Source organism: Physeter macrocephalus, chromosome 2 (assembly GCF_002837175.3).
Source record: "Physeter macrocephalus isolate SW-GA chromosome 2, ASM283717v5, whole genome shotgun sequence".
Taxonomy (NCBI): Eukaryota; Metazoa; Chordata; class Mammalia; order Artiodactyla; family Physeteridae; genus Physeter; species Physeter macrocephalus.
The window spans coordinates 59,157,915-59,168,026 of NC_041215.1; the positions used below are offsets into that span (position 1 = coordinate 59,157,915).

Sequence of the window (10,112 nt, forward strand, 5' to 3'; positions counted from 1 at the left end):
GCAGAAGTTGAGACACAGATGTAGAGAACAAACGTATGGACACCAAGGGGGGAAAGCTGCGGGGGGGTGGGGATGGTGGTGTGCTGATTTGGGTGATTGGGATTGACATATATACACAGATGTGTATAAAATGGATGACTAATAAGAAGCTGCTGTATAAAAAATATAAAAATTTAAAAAGTCACATGCACCCCAATGTTCATTGCAGCACTGTTTACAATAGCCAGGTCATGGAAGCAACCTAAATGCCCATCGACAGACGAATGGATAAAGAAGATGTGGTACATATATACAATGGAATATTACTCAGCCGGCGATTGGGATTGACATGTATACACTGATGTGTATAAAATGGATGACTAATAAGAACCTGCTGTACCAAAAAATAAATGAAAATTTAAAAAAAAAACGTGATCCTTACTCAAAAGTTAATTTATCATGGAAAAGGAAACACATAAGCACAATCTATGGTAAATTAAAATGACTACTCAATGTTTGAAGAATGAATGAATGAGCAAGTGAATGAATGCAATTAAGTAAAAAGCCCTAATTGTCAACTACTATGGGATGTGTTCATATCCAGTTTTGAGAAATGGAGAAAATGGTTGTCATTTGGTAAAGAAAGAAAGTTTTAGTATTATACAGTCAATATAACCTCAGATACAAACCTGAACATGTTAAAAAAAAAAAAAAAGAGTTAGTGAACATGAAGAAGTCAACAAAAGTTATCAAATTTGAAGAACAGAGAAAAAAGATTTAAGAAAACTGAAGAGTCTCAGTATATTAATTTTTTAAACTTTCTATGTAACAAATGCAAATTGTGGTTTAAAACACCACCCATTATTAGCTCATAGTTCTGTAGTTCAAAATCTAAGCAGGCTCAGTTGGGCTCTATGCTCAGGTTATTACAGACTTGCTGTTGGGAAATTGTTGTTAATTAAGTAACACATGGTAACTAAATTCATGCATGTTGGAATTATGTAAAGTGAAGACTGCCTGTACATTAAAGCAGAGTTTAAATATTTCTTCAAATGTGCATAAAACTACCAACACCTAGAAATAATCTAGGACAATAAACTCAGTGTGTTCTCTGAATACACTGTATTTGTATTAGATCAAACATAATAGCCAATCACATGGACATTAACAATCACAACATATAATTAAGACTATAACAGAAGGTAACATAAAATTTTATTATAATTAGCATACTATATATCAATATCTTGGGCTATGACTAAAGCAATGCTTAGACCTTAAAGGAAAAATTACTTCTTATGTATTAACTTTAAACAATGATTTTTATACCTTAAAACTATAGTAGAAACGGGAAAACCGGCAAAAAAAAAAAAAAATTTTTTTTTTTCCCAGAAGAAGAAATAAACTAGAAAATGGAAAGCAAGAAAATAAGTGAAATTCATTTTGGTATCTAACAGGAAACCTTAGCTGACAGCTTTTACTAAAGATTTTATAAAAATGCTTTTTCTTTGTACCAATTCATTATAAACTAAATAATTATTTGAAAATATAGAACAGCCAACTTTTTCTAGTTTATAAATCTTACATGTTTACACTATTAAAATAATTCATATTTGTTATTAAATTTCTAGACCACACAATTCTTCTGTAGTTAAATTTAAATTAAAATATTTAAATGCCCAATACTTCAAACAGACAGATTATAAATATTTCACTGCTTCTCTGACTCCAATGACAACAACCACACTTAGCATTTTAGAGTACTTGGCTTCAACATACATTTTCTCATTTAATCCTCCTCCCCATTTAATGCTTTGATTTGTTTGGGTAAAATTCTTATTGATACAAATCTTCAGTTTACTCTGGAGAAAGCAGTAATATAAATTCTACTTTTCCTAAAATGAAAGCCTACTTACAGCTCTGAGTAATGAATGATAGGTAATAATCAATTAAAAAACAATAACAAGGATTTCCCTGGTGGCACAGTGGTTAAGAACCCGCCTGCCAATGCAGGGGACACGGGTTCAAGCCCTGGTTCAGGAAGATCCCACATGCCACAGAGCAACTAAGCCTCGTGTGCCACAACTACTGAGCCTGCACTCTAGAACCTGCGAGCCACAACTACTGAGCCCATGTGCCACAACTACTGAAGCCTGCACACCTAGAGCCTGTGCTCCGCAACAAAGAGAAGCCACCACAATGAGAAGCCCGCACACTGCAATGAAGAGTAGCCCCCACTCGCCGCAACTAGAGAAAGCCCGCGCGCAGCAACGAAGACCCAACACAGCCAAAAATAAATAAATTAATTAATTAAAAAAGAAAAAAACAATAACAAGTAATAGTTTCAAAGTATTTTACATATGCTAAACTACTTACATTGAATCCAATGAAGATGTCCCATTTTATAGATGAGGAAACAGACAGAAAAGTAACTAGCACAAGATCATACAGATAGTAAACAGTAAAAGCGGGATTTCAGTCTAGGCAGTCTGGCTCAGGGCATATTTTCTATTAATCTGCGTCTTGGGTGCAATTTTTGTTCAAAACTGCTAAATTAACTCTTTCAACAAGTTAGTTTTCAGTTTCTCTATGCATGAACATTTTAAGCATACTGAATAGGACAAATGCAAGATCAACTCTTGTTCATAAGAAAAGAATCAGACACAATGCCACACTTAACTCCATTTACCACATCATTTAATAACACAATGTACATATTTAAGAACTTCTTGCTCTGGTGGACTACAGAAGAGTGATTGCTACTCTTTTTTCATTTCACATGTTACCACCAATATTTGTGGGGGGACTAGGAAGAGTTTAGAGAGTTGGGCAGATAGGAAAAAGGAAGAAACAAAATCAAAATCATATTTTACTTCCTTCTAATATTGTAAAATCATCTATTTAAAAGGTAAAAGGTCTAGAGCCAGCCTTTACATTCCTACAAGTTCACTTTCTTCTTCTCTGATACTCCCAAGATGCCCTCTGTAATCCTGTTCATTGAGAGCCATATCCCCTCCCAACTCCACAGAACAGGCATGCTCATTTCTACAAACACCCTTACATTACAGAACAGGGCAGAAGAATAAATGTAGTAAGTATAATTTCTATTTTAACAGACCTATCTGGAAGCTTCACGTGCAAGACACAATAATAGCTGGGGAAAAGGAAAAATGAATCTCAAAGTAGCCACTAACAAACCAAAACATCACAGATGGAGAATCAAAAGCAGTTAGGTTGGGCAGATGACCACATAACCTCTGCAGACTGAGGAAATCATTATGCACATGTGGAGTTACACACGTCACCCATTAACACTGAAGACCCACCTTCTCTATTCCCAGCTCTGAAACTTACATACTAGCTTAAGGTTGCTAGGTAGTTCACCTCAGCTCTGAATCAAATCTGAATCCATGTTCTCATCTGTAAAATGGAAATTAAAATGGCTGCCATGCTTAAAAGAGGAGTTGTGAAAATTAAGTGAAAAGAAAAATGGGTGAAAAACTTAAACAGATATTTCAAAAAAGAGGATATTAATTTAGTGAATAACTATATTAAAGATTAGATAAATAAATACTTATTAAAGCCACAAAGAGATGCCACTAGAATGGCTAAAATTCTTAAAATTACACCACCATGTACCAACAAATTTTTTATGTGAAATTGAAGTAATATGAACTAAAACTAAGTAGGTGGCAGCTTCAAAATGTCAATAATTTTCAGGGGGCAATGTCTGATATCTGTCATATAGACCTTCTTAGGTTCAATCCCTATACTCAATACAAACATTTATTCACTATCAAGTAAAGTTACAGAGCCTAATAAGGCAATAATATTTTTTTTTAAAAAAAGTTCTTTCCCTTTACCTTCCACCTCAAGGGACAGTAGTAGTATGTGTATAATTACTTGTAGAAAAATCATCCTCTTGCTCTCTTACCTAACTTTACAATTACACTTGACCCTTGAATAACATGGGTTTGAACTGCAAAGATCCACTTAATATGCAGATTTTTAAAAATAACTGTATTGGAAAAATTTTTGGAGATTTGTAACAATTAGAAAAAACTTGCAGACAAACCGGGTGGCCTAGAAATATCAAAAAAAATTAAGAAAAAAGTATGTCATGAATTGTATAAAATATATGTAGATATACACATAACATGCAAAACATGTTAACTGACTGTTATCGGTAAGGCTTCCAGTCAACAGTAGGCTATTAGTAGTTAAGTTTGGGGGGAGTCAAAAGTTAATACATGAATTTTCAACTGTGCAAGGGGTCAGCACCCCAACCCCCCGAGTTGTTCAAGGGTCAACTATATAATCTGAGTAAGATTAGAACTAAATATTATTATCAGGAAATAAAAAGTGTATTATTAACTATCAACATCATCAGTGCATATGAATCAAAAACATAAACTACAATGTCTTCTCAAATCCTAAAAGAACATAAAAGCAATTCCCTTTTATGATTTTATTAATCTGATAATAAACCCATATGAAAGAAAAAAGGCCAAAAACAGCTAAGAGTATCAAAATGAAGAAAAACAAGACAGGGGGCTTGCCCTACCACCTAAAAAGGCCACTGACATTAGAATGTGGTATTGGTACAGAATAGATAAAGAGAACAGTGTAGAACAGAAAGCACAGACACAGACCTCATACAAGGAAAGGGATTTACTATAAGAAGGAGAAAGTGCTCCAAACTAGTGGGGGAAGGATAGATAATTCAATAAATGGTGATTAGGCAATTGATAATTGTCTGTTGTGAATTGACTATCCAATCAAATCTCTCCTTAGACCTTACATAAAGACCAAGTCCAGGTGGACTAAAGACCTAACTGTGAAAATCAAAACTTCAATAAAACTTTCAGAAGAAAGCATAACAAGATCCTTATAGACTCAAGGAGGAGAGAAAGCTTTTCTTGAACAAGAAAAATAAAACCAAGGGAGAAAGACAAGATTACTAAACCGAAACTTCAATCTTCTTAATAGTAAAAGGCAGCACAAACAAAAAGAAGCAACAGACAAGGATATATATTTGCAATTCACATAAACAACAAAAGATTAGTATAGAACGCATGTGAAACTTTAAAAATCAATAAGAAAAAATAATCCAACAGAATAATAAGTACATGAAAGTAATGAGCAGACCAATTTATACAAAAAGAAAACAGACTGACCAAGAGACATATGAAAAGATGCTCAACTGCAATGAAGCTGAAATAAATTGAAAACAATGCCCTATTTCACACCCATCAAATTGGCATAAATTTTAAAATCTGACAATACCCAGCGTTAGTGAGACTGTGGAACAACAGGGACTTTCACTTCCACTGCTAGTGGGAGTAAAATCTCCCACAAACACTTAGAAGAACAATTCTGTATTATTTAACATTTTGCAACTTTGCACTATATGCATTTTTAAAAAAGAATTCCTCTTCAAGATACAATCCCTTGAGAATCTCTCACTCTTGTGAAGAAGAAAACGCGGATAATAACTTTCACTGCAGTGTTGTCTGTAACAGCAAAAAACTGCAAAAAATTTCATCTTCATTAACAGAAAGGTTAAAAAAATGTGGAATATCACATAGCTCTTAAAATTAATGAACTAAAGCTACAAACATCAACATGAATAACTCTCACAAAAAATGCTAAATGACAAGCTGCAAATGACTACAGAGAATATTATTTTTTATGAAATTTAAAAACATGCAAAACAATACATATAGTATATTTGTATGTATAGTATACCTTATAAAACAGACTTTTTTATCTTTTTCGAGTGTTTAACTCTGAGAAGAGAGGAAAAAGAATAGTATCAGGTAGCTAATAAATAAAAGTAATAATTTCCACTGTATCTTGATGTTTTCTTTAAAAAAAAAAAAGAATGAAGTGTGGCAAAATGTTAGGACTTGACAGAGGTGACTGATAGGAATAGAAGTTTATGTTATATTCTGTACTTTATGCTAAAAATTTTTCATCGTTTAAAAAATTACAAAATATATTAATTAAAATTTGTAACTATTTTAATTAGGACTAGGTATTAGGATTTTTGGTACCATGTAAGCAAAAGAAAGTATAGGAAAAAACTGGCTGTTACAACTGTCATTCTCACCTAAAACCAAAATTTTTTTTAATTTTAATTTTTTGCAACAACCTCATGTGTTCAAGAATTGCCTTAATGACTATGTAAATGTAATATATTTAAATGTATAAAGTAAATTTGTATTACCAGAGTGCCATCAATATCTATTTTTATATTAGGGTTTCTTGTAAAATTTCATTGGAGAAAACGATTCCATTACCACAAACTCCAAGCTACTCACTGTCAAGTTATTTGACCACAACACAAGCCAAAGACATAGCAATACACGCATTCAAATTTTACTTGGAAAAGTCTCCTTTTAAGATAAAGTTCATACTTCAATCCACTGTGTGAAAAGAGTTTTTGTAGAAGTAGAATTTGAGCTCGGCTCTGTGGGACACAAGTAAGTTTATCTTTAAGGAAGGAGATACCAAGTATTGCTGAAAAAAGCAAAAATCTATCCGTGAATAGTAGTAAATGGCACAGAGACAGAAACTGGCAAGAAAGATTGCCTGGCTTGAGTAAGGAGAAAAAAGACATGCAAGTAAGAACTGGAGTTACGGAGCAGAACAGACAGCCATGACTCAGGAATCAATGTCATGAGACTGGAAAAATCGGTACTGGATGTAAGGAAATGACATCTGCCCTTTTAACACTACCACTAAATCTTCCTATTGTGGCTCTGTCCCTCATGTTTTATTTTCTCCTTGTACTCTCCTAAAAAGGCTGCCCCAAACAGGCTCTCTATCTTAGGAAACCTACACTCCCCTTCAAGATAAGAATCAGGGCCAGGGTGAAGGGGGATGTGTGTGGATATTTTCTCTTTTTTTCTCAGCACAGCTTCAAAGGAATTTTATTCAACAAAACAAACAATAAACCCCTATCAGAAGAAATCCAATAAATATTTAAAGAGCTCTAATGCTACCATACCTAGCATACCTTTCAGGATTTGTATGTTCTGATGCCAAGAAAAAAAACCAGGAACTTGCCAGAGTTCCTTACCTCCTAGCCTTTGGCCAGCTACCATTTGACAAGTCATATACCATCATCAACTTAGGAGTGCCTTCCTAGACATCTTGAGTCACTACAGCCTTTTCTCAGAGTCTCAGGGTCTGAGAAAAGGATTTCTTCCCCACATGAATGATGTCAGAAACACTGTTCACCCTCTGATGAGACTGTACCGACCAAAGGAATGTTTCAACTTCACAGTTAAATATAAAATGACCAAACCATACATATAGTAAGATATGGTCACTTCCTGCAGGTGTTAAGTGCTATCAGGAAAGCAGGGGAAGAGAGAGAATAGTGTCAACACTTTTACAAATAAAGTGTCTGCCTGAAGGTCCTTGTCTTCTCTTCAGGGAAGATGACTGTTTTAAATAGAGGGAGAATGTAAAGCATCTCCTGCATTTCTAGTATCGTAATATGGTGTGAAAAATACAATTATCTTTTTATGTGTGTATGAGTCCTCCATTAGATTGAGAGTTCCTTGAGGCAACCCAGTTTATTAAATTTGTGCCCCCAAAGTCTGACACACACTGACGCACAGTAATCACTCAATGCCTGTTCGTTGAACGAAAGGTAAACAAAGCTACAACAAAAAAGAAACAATGGTAATAAAAATCTGACTGAATCAAAGAAAGATGAAAAGGACAATGACACTGCAAAGGAACATTCCTGTGGGCATCTCAAGTTAAACAATGACTTGATCGTCATATTACTTAACTACTGTACTTCAAATTGACAGGGGCTTTAAGTTTTGAAAAGTCCAATATATAATTTTTCTTCTATGATAGATGTATAAAGCCAATTTGAAATCCTTAGTATTTCATGCCACTTTTTCTATTAATTCCAACCACTTGCCTAAAAGAGGTTACAATCAAACTTTCTATTTTATCTTTAAACTGCCTTTTGGAAACTGACTTCAGTCAGTCATACTTGAGTTAACAAGTACTTGAAGCTTTGGCTGATGGCACTGCCCATGAAATAATCTATACACAGTATTTTTTTTTTTTTTTGGTCTGAACAGCAGTGCTTCTTTTACTACAGTGAAACTAAACTGTGACCCACTAAACCATGTAGGAACCTCAGGGGGAGGTTTGGAAAAGCAACTTGGCTTACTTTCACCAGAGAAGTTGTCAATCAGAAAACAATGGGCTTCCAGGAAAGAGCTCCCTTGAAGAGTTCCACAGTTGTTAGGTTTGAAAATCATTTGTTTTATTCTATTTTGTCTTTTTTTTCCACTATGACAAAATTAAGTCTTCACAACAATAAAAAGTGAAGGTCTCACTGCACCAAAGGAAGACATCATTAGGTGTTCCAAAAGCAGACGCTGTGAGCCTCAACATTATGCTTTTTAGATTTATAGCAGTCACCAATGTTAAACTACCAAGAAAAAAGTTGAATGAAATTATGGAAATATATATTTGAAGACTATCTAAGGGTCAAAATCTATAAAGTTTTTTAGCTCTCTGCGAATGGAAGGTACTTATACATCATATTTGGCTTCTGTACACACTTTTGGAATCACATAATATACCAAAATAGGGCACTTTCTAGACTTTTCCCATAATTAGAAAATTGTAACTATGAAACAGGTGCAATATTCTGTGATGTGCAATATTCTGTATAACTGGCAATTTGCAGCCATGCGTTTTTTTCATTCCACTAAATCCTAAAACTCTACCTAGAGTTAACTACTGCTACAAAAATATTTACTTTAGCCAGCTTGGTTTACTGTTTTTCTAAAGCCACAAGTTAAGTTCTCATACCCAATCCATCTTTTTCTCACTCCAGAGTCACTGACGACCCCCCAAGAAATAAAACAGGTGTTCTGGACTGTTTTGAAATCCTGGGGTTTTCCTTTTCATACCCTAAGGCAGAACACCTTATAGCACTTGCACTATCCATGGACAGAGTAACACTTCCAACTATCATAAATAAATCCCGAAGCCGTGCGATCAAGGATTGGACGCATCTATATATAAGCGAGATAAAATAGGTTCTTCCTATTGAACCCGAGCAAGCTTAAGTCTCTAAGTGCTGAGCTGCCCTAGACAACAGGGTCGGCTACATCACTTTTAAGCGCGGGGCAGGGGAGTGAGGGGGGGGGACACAAGACTCAACCAGTTCTAGAAGGAGCTGGAAGTTCTGTGTCATCAACTCCGCAATTGCTCTATTAGTCTAGTCTCCAGAGAACCCCAGGCTCCTCCCTATTCCTGTGCCTGGCGAGGAGAACGGTCCTCTTTCGGGGTCCCCAACCTCAGGTGGGCTGGAGACACTCCCCAGGCAGCTAGGGACGCACCGAGGTTGCCCCCAGAAAAATCCCGGCTGCCAGGCAGCGGCGACGCCGCACCCTCCTCCCCCTTTGCTAGGCTTTCCAGTCCCCGGAGTCGCCACCGCCCACTTTCTAGCACAACAAACAACGGCTTGGGGCCCCGGCCCGGCACTTACCCACATCTTGCTCGAAGTGGTTGGAGGTGAACAGAGGCATGTCGCCAGCGCCCGAGCCCTAGTTGCTGCGGTCAGGCTGAGCCTCAGCAGCTGCTCCGGGATGAGGGACCCAAGGCCGCGGCTTCCTAGACGGCTCAGCTCCAGTCGCGTCCGGCACTTCCGCCACCGCACCTGCCCCCCTCCTGCCTGACGGACCAGCTCCCGGTCCGCCCTCCGCCCTTGCGCTCCGCCCCGACCTCTCTCCTGGTATGAGGTCCCACCAGCCGCGGGCATCTTCTCAGCGGCCCTGTAGCCGCCGCCCTCCGGGAGGAGGCGGCAGCCCTGATCCGAAGCTCTCGTAGGGGTCAGGCGGCCGCCGAAGCCACCTTTCCATCGCTAGGACCCCGGCAAGCCATGGAGCGGGGGACCTTCAGGGCCGGAAGTTGTCGAGCCTATAACTTGGCGACGCCAGAGGACCGGAAACTGCAATGCCGGCGGCAGTTCTGCAGGGGGCGAGGTGTTCTGGGATTCCCCGCGTAGGGCTGCTGGTTCCGACGGCCAAGTTCTCTCCAATTTAGTTCCTTCCTAAGCTATGGGCTAGTCCCACGAGGCGGAGGGC

General features: G+C 37.4%; 1 protein-coding gene across 4 annotated transcripts in view; it reads right to left on the minus strand.

Annotated features, from left to right (window-relative positions):
- STAM2 (signal transducing adaptor molecule 2) overlaps window positions 1–9,715 on the minus strand; it is a 57,725-nt gene extending 48,010 nt beyond the window's left edge. For all 4 annotated transcript variants that reach the window (XM_024122264.1, XM_024122261.3, XM_024122263.2 and 1 more), the window contains exon 1: window positions 9,515–9,715. In XM_024122264.1, the coding sequence (XP_023978032.1) occupies window positions 9,515–9,554 (40 nt within the window). In that variant the 5' untranslated portion in view covers window positions 9,555–9,715. The remainder of the gene's footprint in view (window positions 1–9,514) is intronic.
- Between the last annotated feature and the right edge of the window lie 397 nt (window positions 9,716–10,112).